Source organism: Ahaetulla prasina, chromosome 12 (genome assembly GCF_028640845.1).
Source record: "Ahaetulla prasina isolate Xishuangbanna chromosome 12, ASM2864084v1, whole genome shotgun sequence".
Classification (NCBI taxonomy): domain Eukaryota; kingdom Metazoa; phylum Chordata; class Lepidosauria; order Squamata; family Colubridae; genus Ahaetulla; species Ahaetulla prasina.
Genome location: NC_080550.1, coordinates 8,846,387 through 8,867,133, shown reverse-complemented (window position 1 = coordinate 8,867,133; position 20,747 = coordinate 8,846,387). Strand labels below are relative to the sequence as shown.

The following is a 20,747-nucleotide window of genomic DNA, read 5'->3' as shown; positions in this document are numbered from 1 at the left end:
GGGCGTGGTTTTAACCTTGATTTTTTTAAAAAACTAAACAAAAATAAGCCCCGGGATTGGCTAAAGGGATAGGGACGCCGGGGAAGGGGCGGGGCAGGCCAGTTGCCCCAGTAACGCTTAAGAAGTGGGAAGGAGGAAGAGGAGGGAAAAAAATCTCCTCAGGAGGCAAAAGGGCGCCGCCATAAATAAATTCTCTAATAATTTCTCAAACATAAATAGGTTCCAGTCACTGTATCTCGGGAATGCTGGTGTCGAGTTACTGTTATAGGCAAAATTAATCACATTAAAATTCCTTAAGAACACTGAAGAAAAAGCTGAACCAACTTTCTGTCAATGGTGCTGGAAAGATGGTTGGACTTCAATTCCCAGAGTTCCCTAGGCAGTCATGCTGGTTGGGGAATTCTGGGAAATGAAGTCCGTCTATCTTCAAGGCGCTTAAACCAGGGGTCTCCAACCTCGGCAACTTTAAGAGTTGTGGACTTCAACTCCCAGAATTCCTCAGCCAGCTTTGCTTCTGGGAGTTGAAGTCCACAAGTCTTTAAAGTTGCCAAGGTTGGAGACCCCTGGCTTAAATTGAGCAGCCCTGTTTTTCAGCAAAGCTCCCCATGCCCCAAGGCTAGAAACAGCATTCATACAACATGTTGCACCTGGGTCAGGAGTGAATCCTCCTTCAGGATTTTCAGGGCAAGGAATCCTAAACCAACCAAGCCAAATGGGCTTGCAGGCATGCCAGTTGCATCAAAACCAGCTACTGCCAACATCAGTAATGAAAGCAAGCTAAAAATGTTGTGCAATGTAAAACTTTAAATAAACCCTGTTAAAAGCAATGCAGGGAAAATTTTTCTCAAGATTCATTAGATCCAGGAATGACTTGGAAGGGAAAAGACATCTTAGCAGAATAGCCTATTTTGGTTCCTGTCAATAGGCTTAACCTGCTCCTTGCTAGATCTGGAGGAAAGACATTATGCAAATGTTGCTTTATTTTTTTTAAAAAATATATCACTTTTATTGATGCATTTAGATCCGACCAATTCACCAACAAAATTAATGAGTTGGCAGACTTCAAGTCTCTTATAAATATCTCAAGTTAACTGGGTTGGGATCTTGCTCAGCTCTACAATGGTCTTTTCTTTCAAAACAATATTAAATTTATATACCTCCCATCTCATTATCCAAAGTAATGCTGGGTTGCTTGACTTCAAACATTAGCACCAACATCAAGACAAAATGTTGGCCAAGAAATGCCTATAGGATTGTAGGGATGTCCCAAGATACAATTAAAAAGTCAGGATGGTACCTGAGATGTAAGCTCCACTTGGTTTTTTTTATGAATCTTGTAGGTGGGCGGAACTTTAATTAAACCATCATGGCTACCATCTTGACTTTTTTTGACCATATCTTGTAAACATTCCCATGAGGGTCAGTACAGGACAAAAGATACCAACAACTAAAACCTGCGGAAGGCATTGTAGGTTGTGAATGTATCAGTAAGTCAAAATATAGGCATTTATAAACAGGCAGTTATAAATATAAACATAAGTTTCACATATAAGCTCATCCATCATTTTGCTCTGTTTGTTGTTATCACCCTAAGCTAGAAATACTTAGCACATTAATTCGCCCCATCAGATGATGTGGGTGGATGATTCACAGATTTGAATTGCTTCATTGAAATGAGCAGAACATTCCAAAGGAAAAAAAATGTCTGTTAAAGCAAGTTTAATCTTGCCTTTTTGTGCACCACTCCCCACAGTTCTTTATCCATGCAGATGCTCTAGTTATGTGCTTCAAGAGTTCAGTTTACAGGAGAAGAGTCTACTATTACAGTTTCTACTCTGTGAAAACAAGTACAGTGTTAGTCAAGGACAGTAACTTTTACACATTAACTTTCTTTTCAACTGCTTTATAAAATGCATGTTGTACTCAGCAAAAATGAAGGAAATTCACAGGCTGCCGAAAACTTTAGAGCAGAGCAGAGGTAAAAAAATGTAAACAAATTATAACTGAATTTGAAAATATTAGTCATGTTCATCAAATACGAACTCCCAGTCCATGCAGAATTAAGATGCTACCAAACCACAAGGAATAAAAGAGGCAGAAGTATTTACAATGAATATGCCAAGAATAAATAGATGAAGGTTATATTTCTTTCCTCTCAGTCCCAGTTAATGCATTTCTTATAACACTAATGTGATTTTCCCATGATTAATTACATACACATTAAGGAAAAATCTATAAATCACATTACAATTTTTTCCCCTAATAGATCCATAGAACCATTCACATCCCTTGGGAGAAGCCAATCTATTAGTCTGTTGCTATTTCACAATACTAATGATTTATGCTTAACAGGATCATAGCCTTTTACTTGAATTTTCTCCTTTGCTCTCCATAAATCTCCATATAGTCATTTCATAATGGATATTGTTTTAGCCAATTCACAGACATGTTAATAATATTACATCACTTCCACTGTCTATCCATGGATGTCTGAAAACTAGTTTTGGAAGCTAATTGTCATTTAACATAAATTTCAGTAACACTAAACGCCAGTGAATTATAATGTTTTAAAATTTTCATTCTGGATTTATGCAAATAGGGCGTCATTTTAACTTTCTGTCTTATGCACTAGGTCTTCTTTCTTGCTGAAAAATTCTGGATCAGCATTATCATTTGATTTCCTCCTTCCCTCCATATATTTTAAATATAGTTTTCTCAGTCAAAGAACCAATGTTGAAGGAATGACAAAGAAATGCTTAAACTAAGAAGGCGTAAACGTTTTAACAGCTGTTTCTAATGCCATCCAATGATAGAATTACTTGCTACATCTGCCTTTTATCTAGCAGTTAAGTTCAGTTATAGCTCCTATCAATATCAGTGACATGAAGGGAGGGGTACTGGATTGATTATCAGAGCTACTCTCAATTTTGAAATTCTACCTCACGTTAAGTCATGATATGCTTTGTTTCATTTTTACAATTCATTTCTGAATTCTAGTAATAAATCCAAGAGCTTAGTGGAAAAAAAGGAACTAAAATTATAAAGACGAAACTAATGAAAACAGGTACTGCACAGCCACCAGCCTTAGAGCGACCAATGAAGATATAGGTAGTCCTTGAGTTACGACAGTTTGTTTAGTGACCGTTCAAAGTTACAATAGCACTGAAAAAAGTGAGTTACGACCATTTTTCACACTTACAACATGACGGCATGTATTTATGACGGCTGCAGTGTCTTGGGGTCATGTGATCACCTTTTGCGACCTTCTGACAAGCAAATGAGAAACAACCAGGTTCAGATTATCCTGTCTTGGACACATTATGTAAAGACACAAAGTCCTCTTGAGATGTCTATAATCCTGAGAAAGGTGGAAGGAAATTGGAAAAGACAACCAGCACAAGATGAATGGACTCAATTATGGGTTCACAATGGGTTCACTATTGGAAGATCAGATTGGGAAAGCAAACACCAAACACACATTTATCTTTAAGTAGTGCAAAATTCTGTGTTTGCTGCAACAGATCACCAGCTGGTCGAGCCACACATATTTATTTTATTTATTTATTTTGTCAAATACATATTAAATAATATATATATAAGTATAAGTCTAAGCATGAATTGAATACATAAAATGAATACAACTAAAGGGAACATTAGGACAGTAGACACGCTGGTGCTCTTATGCACGCCCCTTACAGACCTCTTAGGAATGGGGTGAGGTCAACAGTAGACAGTCTTAGGTTAAAGTTTTGGGGATTTTGGGATAAGAACACAGAGTCTGGTAGTGCATTCCAGGCATTAACAACTCTGTTACTGAAGTCATATTTTCTGCAATCAAGATTGGAGCGGTTCACTTTAAGTTTGAATCTATTGTGTGCTCATGTATTATTGTGGTTGAAGCTGAAGTTGTCATTGACAGGAAGGAATAAGGGGACATTTTAGTCTAGCTTCTCCTATAAATATGGTTAGTTTATGGTTTATGGTCAGATGAATCCAGAAAAAAGAGTCAGTCTAGCAACCAACATGGCTAAATTGCTAATTATTAGCTTCAACTTGATGGTATATAACCAATCAATTATTTAGTAATGGTAAACCCAATTACTGGCATAATTAAACTTTGTGTGCGAAAGATAAAGCATATCTCCTATATAGCTTCTCTTCCGTTGGGTCTAACGAGATGCAAGTTACCACATGCCATCTGAATATTTTCTTTGCGTGCCGTGCATAGAAAAGATACCTTTGTTTTAACTGGAACTGTTGCCAAAAACATTGAGCTAAATTGCACAAACATGTATTTGGTTCCAGAATAAGAATAATATAAAAAGCCTGACTGGGCCTGTTTGTGAACTTAGGAATCTGAGCCTGAAACTTTTTAAAAAATTAAGCTATCCTCGGATGGATTATTGTTTAAGCATGCTAACTACAGCAATATACACAACTGTATTTTCCAAGGGAAGAAATGTATAAAGCTAAATGAAATAAGCAGCCCAACATGTTACAAATGGAAAAATGACAAATTGTTACCAAACTCTTAGCTTAATTAATAACATTTGGTTTCTGGATCAACAAAGGTTTCTATTTTAAACATTGTTACTCTGAGCCAAGAAAAATATATTCTACAACACACATGAAAACATAAAGTGAAACATTCCCTCCCCATTCCAGGGGAAGGATACTGCAAAATCCCCATTCCCTCACCACTCTGGGGCCAGCCAGAGGTGGTATTTGCCGGTTCTCTGAACTGCTCAAAATTTCCACTTCCAGTTCTCCAAACTGCTCAAAATTTCCACTACCGGTTCTCCAGAACCTGTCAGAACCTGCTGGATTTCACCCCTGGGTCTGATCAAAATAAGAAAATTCCTTCCTGGGAATTTGGAAATGATCCTTTTATTGATGCAACTTAAAGCGCTTCTATTTTTTTGCAGTCACTCATGCTGCTGGCGGAGGTTGACTGGGTTTTGCATTCATGTCACAGGAAAAGGAAAACGCAACAATGCCACAGATCTTCCTGTTTGAATGTGATATTCTTGTTTTTATTCTCCACTTCTCTTTTTAACAGAGCCACTGTATATTTTAACGTATTGCATTTTACAGTTCAGTCATTTCATGTTTAATAACCTTTAGAGATGGTTACACGGGAGGCCGTTTAACAACAGATTCAATAAGTAACAAACTCCAAATCAATAAATCAATAAAAGGCTATTGGGATAAAAAGAATGAAGATTCTTGATGGGGCACCCTAAGGGGATGATGAAGGCCTCAGATTTTATTGTTTTGCTGTTTTATTGATTAATTGTTGTGTTTTATAGTTAGTGGTTTTACTATTGTTGTGAACTGCCCAGAGTTATAGCAATAGCACTTAGACTTATATACCGCTTCATAGTGCTTTACAGCACTCTCTAAGCAGTTTACAGAGTCAGCATATTATCCCCAACAATCTGGGTCCTTGGATTGGGAGAATGGCAGGAGGAGCATACAAATCTTTAAAATAAATACACACACACACATACTTTCTAAATAATGTAAACTAGTACCGTGTTTCCCCGAAAAGAAGACCCTGTCTTATATTTTTTTGAACCCTGAAATAAGCGCTTGGCCTTATTGCCATGCGCTCAAAAGCCCAATTGGGCTTATTATCAGGTGATGTCTTATTTTAGGGGGGAAACAGGGTACTAAAATGTAAACAATGTTCTGGGTTCAGATATCATGTTACATTGAGCATGAATGACATAATGTGTCACCTGAATAGGCCTTCTTCTCCCTTTTGTTTCCTTCCTCGACACACTAAGCCAAACAATTTCGCAGAAACAGTGAAAAATATTTTAATGTCTCACACACTTTTGTCTACATTTTCCTTGAGCAAAGCTTTCCCCCCCACTCTACCATAAGCATATACACCAATACACATTCCTTTGCTGGAATAAGGCATCACTCACCCCAGGGAAACAGCTGGTGTGTTTCGCAAACACTAACCTTTCGTTTATCTTTTAAGTGGTGCAAAATTCTTTATTTGCTTTTGCAACAATAAGTCACCCTTGTTTCAACTGAGCCACAAACTAGACTAGAGCAGGGGTCTCCAACCTTGGCAACGTTTAAGACTTGTGGACTTTAAAGCTGGCTGAGGACTTCTGGGAGTTGAAGTCCACAAGTCTTAAAGTTGCCAAGGTTGGAGACCCCTGGACTAGAGGGCCACATTTCGGCCTAGCTTCTCCTGTCAAATATGGCTAGTTTATGGTTTAATGTCAGATGGAAGCCAGTAAAAATCACAGTATCAAAATTAAAAGAAATTAAAACCAACATATTATAAAGTGGCCAAATTTAAAACGAATTAAAATATTAAAATATAAATAACCCAATAAAATTTTAACCCAATAAAATTTTAGGCCAGTTGAAGTCCACAAGTCTTAAAGTTGCCAAGGTTGGAGACCCCCTGGACTAGAAGGCCACATTTCGGCCTAGCTTCTCCTGTCAAATATGGCTAGTTTATGGTTTAATGTCAGATGGAAGCCAGAAAACAGAGTCAGTCTAATAACCAGGTAAATTAATCCTGGATCCGATTTTGCAAAAACAGAGCCACTAAGATAAAACGGGGTGAAGTTGATTATTTGATCAAGTTGGTTATTTTCCACGAGAAAGTTGGTCCCTTCCCTGGAAAAACACCGAGCCTCAAAGGAATCTGTTCATCTGCAGACCCCTGAACGCTGTTCCTTGGGGGCAACTCACACGATCCTTTAATTCTTCCTTATTAGTCAGCGAGGCCTGATTAAGAAGAATCACGATTCAAGTACAGCTAAGCTTGCACGACATGTCTACCTGTGGTCAACCGAACCAAAGTTTGCTAAATTACCCCAACCGTCCCCATTCTGCAGAAAAACACTGAATCGTCTATCCTTTTTCACCGTCAGGGCTGGATTAAACGAGGCTAAAACTAAAAGTAAACCCGACTAAAACCTAGCTGATAAAACTTTTGCGGCTCAATCGGTCTCCAGCGCAGACCGACGCCTAAGAAAACTTGCGAGGCTCGCAACTCCAAATCCTTCGTTGGAAACGCGCAAAGCCCGGGGATATCTCGTCTCAACCCCACCGTATTTCCTTCTGCAGCATTTCCACCGAACTAATTCTCTTCCGCTACGGTTGCGCTCGGGGCATCTTGGGCTGGGAAGCCCTTGCAAAATTCAGGAAACATGTTTTCACGTGCAAAACCGGCTTTTTTTTCTTTCTCTATTTTCATTCAATTACTGGTTCCTTTGGGAGGGGTTGCTTTGGGGAAAGGAGCGGACCGGGGGGGAAAACCCCCTCTTCTTCCACCCCTTTGCACCCACCCCCCACCCCAGAGCCAAGACACGCGTCAGCCTTGCTCGGGGTGCATTCTGGGAGGTGTAGTCTCCTCTCCCCCTTCCTCTGCAACGGAGGCCCCGGGAAACTACAAGCCCCATCAGGCAGCGCGTTTCGGCTGGTGCAATTCCCCCACGGCCAGCTGTTGGGAGGGCCGGCCGCCTGGGCGGTTCCCCGCGTCCAGCAGGCGTGGGGTGGGCTGGCCCAATAGGCTTTCCCAGAGCCGGCTTTCGCCGCTGAATCGTTTGCAAAAGGCAGCCAGGCCGGTCCTCATTGGAGAGAGCTCCGTGGGGCTCAAGTCCAGCCAGCGCCGCCTCTGCCCCCCCCTCCCTCTTTTCTTTTTATTTTTGCATGCGGAGGGGCCGGGGCTGAAAGAGGCATCGAAGCCGTTCGTGCGTACGCTTGCTAGCTCTGCCTGCAAACCGAGATCATCTCTGCTTCTCTCGGGACGCTGGTGCGGGTGAGATGTGGGGCGGAGAACGCCTTTGCAGCGCTGGGGGGGAGAGGGAGGGAGGGAGGGAGGGTCGGGGGTCGTGTCGCTTCTCCTCCCCCCCCCTCCCCGGTTTAATCTTCCCCGCTAAAGGAGAAGCTTCGTAGCTCAGGGTTGATGCGGTCATAGCACTTCTACACCGCTCCATAGTATTTTACACTGTGGTTTACACGGAATCGGCCTATCGCCCCCCCCATAACAATTTGGGGTCCTCATTTTTACCGACCTCGGAGCGATGAAAGGCTGAGCTCCATCTCACCCTCAAGCCGCCAGCAGAAATGAGGGCTCCTTGGGGCTTTCTGAGCTCCGCTTGAATTTCTTGCAGACGTTTCAGGACCCAGCTAGGTAACAGCATCAGGACTGGGTCCTGACGTTCTCACCCCCCCCTTTTTTTTTTTCTTTTTGGTCTCCTTCTCTAAAGGCACCATGCATCGCTTGTCAGGGCTGAGTAGGGAAGCCGCCGCCACTCCCCCTCGCCTCCCCGAGCGCCGAGCCGAGGCCGTGCGCTTCCTCGCCTGGCTGGCCACCGGCAAAGAGCCGCGCCGCCGACGGCCCCCCATCAATGCCCCGCGAAGCGTCGCCCAGCCGCCTATGGGGACCGAGCGGCCAACCCGGCTTGCAGTGGCCGGTTGGAGCAGCGCCGCCGCCGAAGCCCCAGCTCTGCAACTGAAAGAGAAGGCGCCTCGCGAGAAGATCCTCACGTTGGAATCCATGAACCCGCAGGTCAAGGCGGTGGAGTACGCGGTGCGGGGGCCCATCGTCCTGAAAGCGGGCGAGATCGAGAAGGAGCTGCGGAAGGTAGCTGCAGGGGTTGGCTGGGTGGGTGGGAATCTATCATTGGAATGGGCTGTACTTTGAGGGTTCCGACAGGGGTGAAATCCAGCAGGTTCTGACAGGTTCTGGAGAACCGGTAGTGGAAATTTTGAGCATTTTGGAGAACCGGCAAATACCACCTCTGGCTGGCCCCAGAGCGGGGTGGGAATGGAGATTTTGCAATATCCTTCCCCTGGAGTGGGGTGGGAATGGAGATTTTGCAGTATCCTTCCCCTCCACCCCCACCAAGCCACACCATGCCCACCAAGCCATGCCACAGAACCGGTAGTAAAAAAAATTTGGATTTCACCACTGGATTCCGGACAAAGTTTTAGGGGAGGCGTTAGGTGGGTGGGAATATTATTGGAATGGGCTCTAATTTGGGGGTTCCGGACAAGGTTTCCATTGGAGGGGGGTTAGGTGGGTGTTGCTTGTTATTTGCACATCGCGGTAACTCAGGTTGCTGGAACGAGCCCCGAGTGACCGCGCTCTCACGATACGCGAGTCCCTCCACCTTAGCTTGCATACCGCAGTAGCCGAGCTCACCTAGGCTTTTAGGGCATTTTATACTTGGAAACGGCCTTTCCCCAAACCTGGCGCCATCCGAAGACGGCTGAGCTTCGAATCCCGTACTGTCCCCGGTGGGCGATACTCGCGGGACCCCAGCTTGGAGCGTCCCCCCCCCATGTGCATCGCGTGGGGAAGAGCCCGAGTGTCGTCCTGGCCGCCCCCCCCACCCCCCGAGCCACTCCTTTGCCGCTGCGGCTCTTGATTGGGGCAGGCGAAGTTGGTTTGCTGGCCGGCCGGCCTGAGAGGCAGCCGGCATGCGGGGATGGAGGAAACAGAGCCGGGCGACGCCCCTGGCCTCGGTTCCTTGGGAGAGAGTCGCTGGACAGGCTCTTGCAGGCACCGGGACCGAGTCTCTTAGGCGATTCTCCCCGGTCCCTGCCCTCCTCTGCATCCAAAAATCCTTTTAAAAAACCAACCAATTGAGATGATTTAGCCTGGAGGCTAAAACATATGAAGAAGGGCTGCATGAATTGGGTATGGCCAATCTAGAGAACATAAGGACTAGGGGGGATATGATAGTCTTCCAGTATTTGAGGGGCTGCCACAAAGAAGAGGGGGGGGGGCAACTTTTTTTCCAAAGCACCAGAAGGCAAGACAAGATATAAGGGATGGAAATTAATCAAGGAGAGAAGCAACCTGGAATTAAGGGGAAACTTCCTAAAACAATGAAGACAACCCACCTGTGGAACAGAAGTTGCCTTCAGAAGCTGTAGGGGGGCTTCATCACTGGAGGTTTAAGAGACTGGACTGCTACTTGTCTGAAATGGTAGGGCCTCCTGCTTGAGCAGGGGGCTGGACTAGAAGACCTCCAAGGTCCCTTCCAGCTCTATTCTGATTGATCCTGTGTCAGGACACCCTTAGAAAGAGCCCAGCGTTGCTTTTCTTGCATGGATTAAGAGCTTGGGTGGGGGAGGGGGAGAACCGTGCTCCCTCTTGCTTCCAATACGGTGGCTTTACTTAGAGCCGGGATCTCCAAACCTGGCAAGACTTGCAGATTTCAACTCCCAGAATTCCCCAGCCAGCATGGCAGAGGAATATTCTGGGAATTGAAGTCCACAAGTCCTAAAAGTTGCCAAGACCCCTTTCGGCGAGTCTTTTGGCAATAGCATTGGCCCCATCCCACCCAGAATTCCATTAGGGATTCCAGATCTTCGGCAAGGCATTACCTGTAACTACGTCAAGTACAGGTAGTCCTTGACTCGCAGCCATTCGTTTAAGGACCGTTCGAAGTTACGGCGCCACTGAGAAAAGTGACTTGTGACCGTTTCTCGGACTTAACGACCGTTGCAGCAAACCCCCCTGATGTGATCCAAATTCAGACGCTTGGCAATGGGCAGATACTTATGACGGTTGCACGGCCCTGGGGTCGTATGATCTACGTTTGCGACCTTCCGACAAGCAAAAGTCAAAGGAGAAGCCGGATTCACTGAACAATTAACCACGGCAAGGATCCGCCTAACAGTTGTGGTCAAAAAGATTGTGAAACGGGGCAAAGTTCAACTTAACTTTAACCGTCTTGTCTAGCCATGGAAATTTTGCGCTCAATTGTGGTCGTAAGTCGAGCAAATGCCTTGTGGTTGTTGTTGTTTTTTTCCTTGCGTCTGTCCTTGCCTGGTCTTGTTTGGTCAAATAAGCCTGGTGCTCTTAATTAATTTTCAGGCCTTATTTTAAGGAGAGGAGAGATTACCCAGGAAGCTCTGTTTTGCTTTGGCAAATGTTGGCTGTCCTTTGGATTGGAACTTGAGGATAGAGTAGAAAAGAATAAAAAGGGATAAGTAAATTGGAAAGAGGCAGTCAACTTCAAAATAGATGGTCCAGCTTTTGTAACAGAGTGATTTTCTCTTCCCCCCCCCCCCGTTTTCTTGCCGTGTAATATTTTTTGCTAGGCCATTACGCAGGATTCGTTCTTTGAGAATAAACACCCAGGGAAAAGCAAACAGCCACCTCCCATCTTCTGGAACACATCCTTGCATAAGAATGCAGTTGCATATTCCGTAGATATTTACTTTTCTTCTGATGCAATCTCAGGGTTCCTTGGCTTTATGTAACCATAGATAAGATACTTTAGATCTTGTTTCAGTAAAAAGTTAACCCTGATTGGGGTGGGGGGCGGACACGTCTTCCCTACTTTTTTTTTATTATTATTATTATTTGCATTTATATCCCGCCCTTCTCCGAAGACTCAGGGCGGCTTACACTATGTCAGCAATAGTCTTCATCCTATTTGTATATTTATATACAAAGTCAACTTATTGCCCCCAACAATCTGGGTCCTCATTTTACCTATCTTATAAAGGATGGAAGGCTGAGTCAACCTTGGGCCTGGTGGGACTAGAACCTGCAGTAATTGCAGGCAGCTGTGTTAATAACAGACTGTTTTACCAGTCTGAGCCACCAGAGGCCCTGGTGGCTTTTGCCATTAAGTATATTTTTCTTGGCTCTGTTAATGGAGATGTTTTTTAAAAAAGATTATTTTTAGATATCATTAATTTGGATGCATCGTTTTTCTCAACACTGGTTGAAGGTGCTGGGTGTAACCTCTAAAGTCAGATAAGTTACGATTCACCGAGAACCTTGGAAGACGGCTGTAGCTTTTTAAACCATTAACAGGACTTTATTTATAAACTTTTAACTTGTAGAAGATGGCCCGGATGGGTTTTTGTGCCCTGCAGATAAAATTGAAAGTCAGTTTCCATAATAAGACAATTGCAATCTACATAGCTGCAGGGCACCGAGTGGAAAAAGTAGTAAACCGGCAAGTGTCCCCACCCTGTATAAGGGCCTCCGTTGTGGTACACCAGGGTTCACATTAACCTCCAGCTGGCTAGATTCACAGAACATACGTCAAAACCTTGATGGAAAGTAATCAAGGAGAGAAGAAACCTGGAATTAAGGAGAAACTTCCTAACAGTGAGGACAATTAACCAGTAGAACAACTTGCCTTCAGAAGTTGTACGTGCTTCATTGCTGGAGGTTTTTAAGAAGAGACTGGATAGTCACATGTCTGAAATGGTATAGGGTCTCCTGCTTGAGCAGGAGGCTGGACTAGAAGACCTTGAAGGCCCCTTTCAGCTGTATTCTGATTAATTGAAAACCAGGGGAGTCATATAATATGATAATATTTGCGAACTCAACTCATCACAGGCAGTCCCTGACTTACAACCATTTGTTTAATAGCCATTCAAAGTTACAGTGGCGCTGAAAAAGGGACTTAAGGCCAGTCCCCTGTAACCATGGCATCAGAATTTAGGAACTTGGCAACCAGGTTGTATGGTTATAGTGTCCCAAGGGTTACATGGTCACTATTTGAAACTTCACAACAAAGTCAGGGAGAAGGGGAGCTGGAATTCGTTTAAGAACTGTGTGATTCACTTAATGCCTCGGGCATGACTCACTCAGCTGTACCACTTAGCAACAGAAGCAGCTGTCATATGTTGTGGACTGCCTGCAGATGGATCAGGGATTTGCAACCTTCCCAGGGGGCTTCTGACAATAGGTTTCTTTAACAGCCATATGATTCTCTTTATGACCGTGGCGGTGCAGTGGTTAGAATGCAGTATTCGAATGTCACCGGCTCAAGGTAGACTCAGCCTTCCGTCCTTCCGAGGTCGGTAAAATGAGGACCCAGATTGTTGGGGGCAAGATGCGGACTCTGTAAACCGCTTAGAGAGGGCTGTAAAGCACTGTGAACCGGTATATAAGTCTAAGTGCTATTGATCTTCCTTCCTTCCTTCCTTCCTTCCTTCCTTCCTTCCTTCCTTCCTTCCTTCCTTCCTTCCTTCCTTCCTTCCTTCCTTCCTCCCCTTCCCTTCCCTTCTCTTCCCTTGGTTAGAATGCAGCATTGCAGGCTAACTCTGCCTACTGCCAGCAGTTCGATCCTGACTGGTTCAAGGTTGACTCAGCCTTCCATCCTTCCGAGGTCGGTAAAATGAGGACCCAGATTGTTGGGGGCAAGATGCGGACTCTGTAAACTGCTTAGAGAGGGCTGTAAAGCACTGTGAAGCGGTATATAAGTCTAAGTGCTATTGATCTTCCTTCCTTCCTTCCTTCTTCCCTTCCCTTCCCTTCCCTTCCCTTCCCTTCCCTTCCCTTGGTTAGAATGCAGCATTGCAGGCTAACTCTGCCTACTGCCAGCAGTTCGATCCTGACTGGTTCAAGGTTGACTCAGCCTTCCATCCTTCCGAGGTGGGTAAAATGAGGACCCAGATTGTTGGGAGCAAGAGGCTGACTCTGTAAACCGCTTAGAGAGGGGCTGTAAAGCACTGTGAAGCGCTATATAAATCTAAGCGCTATCGCTATGGCAAAAATATCTTAAAATCAGGCATCATGACACACTGAGTGACTGCATCACTCAGCAGCAGAGGGCCCAGTCCCAATTGTGATTGTAAGTTGAAGACAACCTGTAAATGCATCAGGAACTGCCCTTCGTTCAGTCCATCTCCTGTGCTTGCCACTCTGCTGTTACCTGCCCCCCAGATACTCCCTGAGTTAGTGATTGCCCCACTCTCCCTGTTAGTTAACAGGAGCCTTGACCCCTTCACCTTGATTCATGGGCTTGCTATGTTTGAAGGACTTGCGCATACAGATAAAGGAGTGTTCAAGCATGTGAATTCCCATCTGTTCGGTTTTAAGACTCCTGATGATTGGCCCAGCACTGTTTGAGAGTGAGTTGACTTTAATTCTCTGGAGTTTACTTAGGGCTCCGGTCTTGTGATGCCGTCTTGATATTTCTGCGCCAGGAAGAATTAAGTTGGCTGAGCGTTTTGTTCGAAACTGGATCACCTAATCCAACAATCTTAATATTGATCAGCAATCATTCTGAAGCCTAGAACTTGTTCCCTTGGCAGCCTTTCAGTGCATGGATTCTGTCTGAAAGGCAGTCCATTGGTACTTATTAACCATAGTCATCCGAAAGGATTTTGGTCTTAACTGTTGCTAGGATTTGTGCATCATGTTAAGGTAACATGCCACTGGATGGCTTGGACTTCATGTGCTGCAGGGACCCAAGCGTTATGGTTTGCAAACCATGGTTTAGAATAGAATAGAATAGAATAGAATAGAATAGAATAGAATAGAATAGAATTTTATTGGCCAAGTGTGATTGGACACACAAGGAATTTGTCTTGGTGCATATGCTCTCAGTGTACATAAAAGAAATGATTTAACCTGATGATTTAATTTATGATTTAACCTGATATGAAGCCTAGATCATTGTCGGTTATTCCATAAAGGATGGCTTTAAAATGGCTAAACATGATTTTGAGCCTTAAATAGATATATATATATTTTCCTCCCAGTTTATCTGTGTTTTGAAAAGACAGCATTAGTGGCGAAAGTCCAGGACAAATTACAAAGATGTTCCCCCTTTTAAAAATTCATCTGGCAGGATGGAATGACTAGCAGTCTCTGTTTAGCCTGTCCCTAACTAAGAGTATCCGCACTCTCAGAATTGTGTGTCAGTGTAAAATGAGACCGAGATATCCAAAACTAGCAATTAATGTATTTACAAAAGCCTGGAAAAGTACAAACATGAAAAACAAGTTCCAGCAGGAAAATCTTGCTGTCATTTCTAGCTCTGCTGCTCAGTTTCACCTTTCGGTATAGTTAACATTTTGTGTCAGAGATTTTTGTTTATGTTTCAGCATTTGGAATCTATGGTTGACACTGGACACATGGCCTATAGCAGCCCATAAGACTTTAGTCAGTTGTAACAAGGGGGTAGTGCTGTTTTTCCAGTACTGGCTGCAACCTTCTCCAACCAGGAGCCCCTGAAAAGCATCATCCCGGCATCTGTTAAAAATGTCGCTTATAATTTTTAAAGTAGCTGCTAACAGATAAACCTGTCTACTTAATGAAGGCCTTCCTGGGAAGAACTTTTGCAGAGACTCTACTGGACATGGTCTACTTATAGGTTGGAATTCAGAAGATGAGCTCAAATCTTGCAGCATAAAATGGTTGGGTTGGTTTTGACTTAACTATTCATCGAAAAGCGTATACTAAAAAGCAGAGACATCACTCTGCCAACAAAAGTGTGTATAGTCAAGGCTATGGTGTTCCCAGTTGCAATATATGGCTGTGAAAGTTGGACCGTAAGGAAGGCTGAGCGCCAAAGAATGGAGGCCTTTGAACTCTGGTGCTGGAGAAGATTTCTGCGAGTCCCTTGGTCTTGCAAGGCGATCCAACCGGTCAGTCCTAGAGGAAATCAACCCTGATTGCTCTTTAGAAGGCCAGATCCGGAAGAGGAAACTAAAATACTTTGGCCACCTAATGAGAAGGAAGGACTCACTGGAGAAGAGCCTAATGCTGGGAACGATGGAGGGCAAAAGAAGAAAGGGATGACAGAGAACAAGGTGGCTGGATGGAGTCACCAAAGCAGTCGGCATGAGCTTAAATGGACTCCAGAGGATGGTAGCGGACAGGAAGGCCTGGAGGAACGTTGTCCATGGTTTCCAGTGACATGAATTCAGTGCAATGAACCAGAAGACTCCCGCAGAGCTCTGAGGGCCATTTACGATCTATTTTTTGGCTGTTCAACCTTCCCTGGTTGTGACTTCAGCACTATCACTTTGAATTACGCACAAGCCTTACTAGTGCAAACAACAGTCTGCAAAATAAACAGACCTTGTTACCATCTGCAGAGCAATAACAGGAGATTTGGGTGTCAGTTGTTGGCAGACCTTCCTTAGGAACAATTCCCAGTGAGCTTTTAGAAGGACTTTTTTTCTCAGTCGAATTATTGTGAATCATAAGTGTTTATCTGAGCAGTCAGTCCCATTGAACCTAATAAGCATTGCTTCTTTGCGGAGACTTAAAAGTTGACGTTGACTGGAGTTAGAAATGCTTTGTTTAATTACAGCTTGTGAATCAGCTACCAATGACTGGGGTTGCAAAACTTGCTAACCCTTACATCACAAAGGCTAGATTCCCAAAACAAGATAAAAGGAAATAAGTCAGTCCGAATGAACCAAGTCTAGAGTATGATATTGGGCTAAGGAGAATGCCATTGAAATGTTTCGTCTGCTTTAATTTTGAGGCTGGCTTTACACGGAGTCCTTGACTTATGACCACAAGTGATCCCAAATTCTCTGTTAAGGGCGTGTTGCCCCGTTTTACGACCTTTCTTGCCACAGTTATTAAGTGAATCACCGCAGTCGATGAGTAACAACACAGTTGCTGTTACTGGCTTCCCCGTTGATTTTGCTTATCAGAAGATCCCAAAAGGGGGGATCCCGTGACCTTGGGATACAGCAACGGTCATAAGTATGAACCAGTTGCGAAGCATCTGAAATTCGATCACGCGGTTACGGGAAGGCTACAAAGGTGATAACGGTGAAAAATGGTCATAAATCACTTTCTCAGTGCCGTTGTAACTTTGGTCACTAAATGAACTGTTGTAAGACAGGGACTACCTGAATTCAAGCCACAGATCCACACTTGTCGTCATAGATGGATCCGGCCCTCGACCTCTCTCTGGATCAGCAGTTTTCATGCTCCTCTTATCTCACACTGCTTCCTTCAGACCTTCCATGGTCATCCTTGTATTTTCCTTCTTAGTGTCCAGCCAGCAGCTAAAGGGGCAGCCCCTTCTCCTTTTTCCACAAACCAGTCCTAGTGTGATTGACTTTTCAAGCAAGTCAGCTCTTATGACATGACCACCCTTTGCATAATCCTGATTTACTGTATAAACTACTGTTGCGGACAGTAGTTAAAGCATGTCATGGCTTCGGACCGTGATGGCGAACCTATGGCACACATGCCAGAGGTGGCACACAGAGCCCTCTCTCTGGGCACGCGCGCAGTTGCCAGCTGCTCTTCTGGTGCGCGCCAGCCAGCTGATCTTTGGAACCACATCTCTGATATTAATACAATCAAACGCCGGGATAGCTCAGGCTGTTAAGAAGCCTGTTATTAGAACACAGTAGCCTGCAATTACTGCAGGTTCAAGCCCGGCCCAAGGTTGACTCAGCCTTCCATCCTTTATAAGGTAGGTAAAATGAGGACCCAGATTGTTGGGGGGGCAATAAGTTGACTTTGTAAAAAATATACAAATAGAATGAGACTATTGCCTTATACACTGTAAGCCGCCCTGAGTCTTCGGAGAAGGGCGGGATATAAATGTAAACAAAACAAAAAAAACGCGTCCAGAAATATTTTACTAGAAGAGTTCTTCGGTCCTCCGTAAACAACAAAATACCTTATGCCACCAGACTTGAAATCCTGGGATTAGAAAACTTAGAACTCTGCCGACTCCGACATGACCTGTGTTTAAGACACAGAATCATCTATTGCAATATCCTTCCTGTAAAAGACTACTTCAGCTTCAATCGCAATAATACAAGAGCAAACAATAGATTCAATGTCAACTGCTTCAAACTTGATTGCAGAAAATATGACTTCTGTAACAGAGTTGTTAACGCTTGGAACTCATTACCTGACTCTATAGTCTCTACTCAAAATCCCAAAATCTTCAACCAAAAACTGTCTACTTTTGACCTCACCCCATTCCTAAGAGGACTATAAGGGGCATGCATAAGAGCACAAATGTGCCTACCGTTCCTGTCCTATTGTTCCTTTTCATTATATCAAATCAACAAAGTTATTGCATTCTTTTGCTTATATATATATTTTTCTTATATGATGTGTTGTTGTTTTATGTCGATGTTTGTATACTGTTGTGACAAAATGAAATTAAAAAAAAAAAGTGCCAGAGCGCCAGAAAACGGCCTGAAAAAAGGCTGGAAAAGAGCCCGAAAAATGGCCTGAAAACAGCCCAAAAAACAGGCGGTTTTGGGGGGCGCTTTCTGGGCTGTTTTGGGGGCCAAAAACGCCCCCCAAAACGGCCAAAAAACAGGTATGCGCACACCGGACAGCTGTTTCTGGCGCTCTAGCACATGCGCATGCACGCACGTTCCAGTTTGGGCACTTGGTGCCGAAAAGGTTTGCCATCACTGGTTTAGGATGTTCTATGAACCCAACCAATATTTTGCGATTTTTAAGTAAAATGCTAGATGTGTTCTGTCCAGATCTACCTGTATTTTTTTTTCCCGGTGAGATGGACAATGTAGGCATTTAATCAATCAATAACATTTTTAAAGTAGAGCTTTTTTAGCAGCTGGCACTTTTAAGTGGCAATACCGGAATGAAAAACCAAAAATTGTGGTTTAGGCTTTTGCTGCTGGAGATGGGAAATATGTTCAGCTGCTGACTTTTCACTTGCCTTTCACCCAAGAACCCCGCAAGGAGAAAAATTGGCAACCTACTGCACGGAGTTTGTTCTTCTTTGCAAAAAGAGAGAGAGAGAGAGAAGGACTTCATAAACAGAATTAGCTCTCCAAATTGTGCTGAAATTCACATTCCTTTTTTTTTTGGATGCCCTTTAGATTCTTATGATTTATATTTATATATACCCTTATATTTATATATACCCTTATGATTTATATTGATATATTGACCATCAATTGTATTGTAAATGTTGTACCTTGATGAACGTATCTTTTCTTTTATGTACACTGAGAGCATATGCACCAAGACAAATTCCTTGTGTGTCCAATCACACTTGGCCAATAAAAATTCTATTCTATTCTATTCTATTCTATTCTATTCTATTCTATTCTATTCTATTCTATTCTATTCTATTCTATTCTATTCTATTCTATTCTCGGTCCTGCTGTTCTTACGGTGATGGGGAAGAAGAAGACAAGTTGCATTCTTTGCTAAAATTTGCTTAGATTTCGGGGAGGAGGGGCACACGTCTTTAGGATCTTTAGTCTTGCATCTGTGGCAGCCAGGGGTGGGCTTCAAAAATTGTAGCACGGGGTTCTCTGCCCGGTTGCTGGGTGGGCGTGGCCATGGTGGGTGTGGTTACTTGGCTTCCTGGACCACGGTGGAAGGGGGGCGGTTGTCCTCCCCGGGCTCCGGAGGCTTTCTTTGAGCCTCCGGGAGGGGGAAAACGGCCACCCCAGGCTCCGGAGGCCCTCTGGAGGCCGGAAACAGGCCCGTTTCCGGCCTTCTTGAACTTCCGGTAGGCCTGTTTTTCACCCTTCCTGAGCCTCCATGCACACCCTGCACTTACCTGCATCCAAAACGGGCCGCGTGGGGCAGAGGTGGGTTTCAGCAGGTTCTGACCAGTTCTGGAGAACCGGTAGCGGAAATTTTGAGTAGGTCGGAGAACCGGTAGTAAATATTCTGACTGGCCCCTCCCCCATTTATTCTCTGCCTCCCGAGTCCCAGCTGATTGGGAGGAAATGAGGATTTTTGCAGTATCCTTCCCCTGGAGTGGGGAGGGAATGGAGATTTTACAGTATCCTTCCCCTGGAGTGGGGAGGGAATGGAGATTTTACAGTATCCTACCCCTGGAATGGGGTGGGAATGGAGATTTTACAGTATCCTTCCCCTGGAGTGGGGTGGGAATGGAGATTTTACAATATCCTTCCCCTGCCACGCCCACCAAGCTATGCTACACCCACCAAGCCACACCCTCAGAACCGGTAGTAAAAAATTCTTGAAACCCAGCACTGGCGTGGGGACTTCTGGGAGGGAAGGCCAGGTGGAGCCAGCCTGGAGTGGAATTTGGGGAGTTTTCCGAACTGCACAGAATCTTAGCTAGAGGTTCTCCCGAACCCCTGCAAACCCCCAGCAGCCCACCCCTGGTGGCAGCCCTTGTGTTAAACTGTAACCATGCATCCTTGGATGTCATGTTTTCCTTTGAAGGAGAAAAACATTCTCCTGATTCCAGCCTTTGTACTTCTTAACGGGAGACCAAAAAAAAAAAAGTTCAGCTTTTGGATCATGAGTAGCTTTGAACAATCTGATAGAATTACTGTAAAAACATCTCCCGCGCTCTTTTAGATATTGCTGTTTTGCAACATGTTCCCTTTTTTTTTTCTTTTTTAAAGTACTAACATCAAAGGAATGCTTGATTGCAGATGATTGTTGTCAGCCGGGTGTTCTCTTATTTGATTTTGGCGGGTGGGATTTTCTGCAGGAGGGTGTGATGATCTCAGTGTACACCTACCTCGGTGGTCTGTATTTTGCATCGTGTAAAGGCAGAAACGAGCAGGGTACACTGCGATGTTAGAACAGAAACATGAGATTTATCCTTGAAAGCGTTTTCCTTTATTCCTTTTATAAATTAAAAATGCATACCTTTCCATGTTTCATCTTCCAGATTAAATGTGTATTTTGATTGGCCCCAATTATGTCTGCAATATAGTCTTTTTATTTCTTTACGAAAGAAGCATCTTTCGTGTTCAGCCTGGAAGAAAAGAATGAAGTCCTTTGGTATCAAAGCTAGGACGTCCTCGGGGGTCACAAAAATCCAGGATTATTGAGAATGAATTGATAGAGTTGAGAAGAGAGTAGAGTAGAGTAGAGTAGAGTAGAGTAGAGTAGAGTAGAGTAGAGTAGAGTAGAATAGAATAGAATAGAATAGAATAGAATAGAATAGAATAGAATAGAATAGAATAGAATAGAATAGAATAGAATAGAATAGAATAGAATAGAATAGAATAGAATAGAATAGAATAGAATAGAATGGAAT

At 43.9% G+C, this 20,747-nt stretch overlaps 1 protein-coding gene across 2 annotated transcripts in view; it reads left to right on the top strand.

The window, feature by feature from the left end:
* Positions 1-7,453: 7,453 nt before the first annotated feature.
* GPT2 (glutamic--pyruvic transaminase 2) overlaps positions 7,454-20,747 on the top strand; it is a 32,351-nt gene continuing 19,057 nt past the window's right edge. Inside the window, exons 1-2 of one of the 2 annotated variants that reach the window (XM_058154776.1) lie at positions 7,454-7,789; positions 8,247-8,623. In XM_058154776.1, the coding sequence (XP_058010759.1) occupies positions 8,252-8,623 (372 nt within the window). In that variant the 5' untranslated portion in view covers positions 7,454-7,789; positions 8,247-8,251. Of the gene's footprint in view, positions 7,796-8,246; positions 8,624-20,747 lie in introns of both variants that reach the window. The other variant, XM_058154774.1, reaches the window with a different exon arrangement.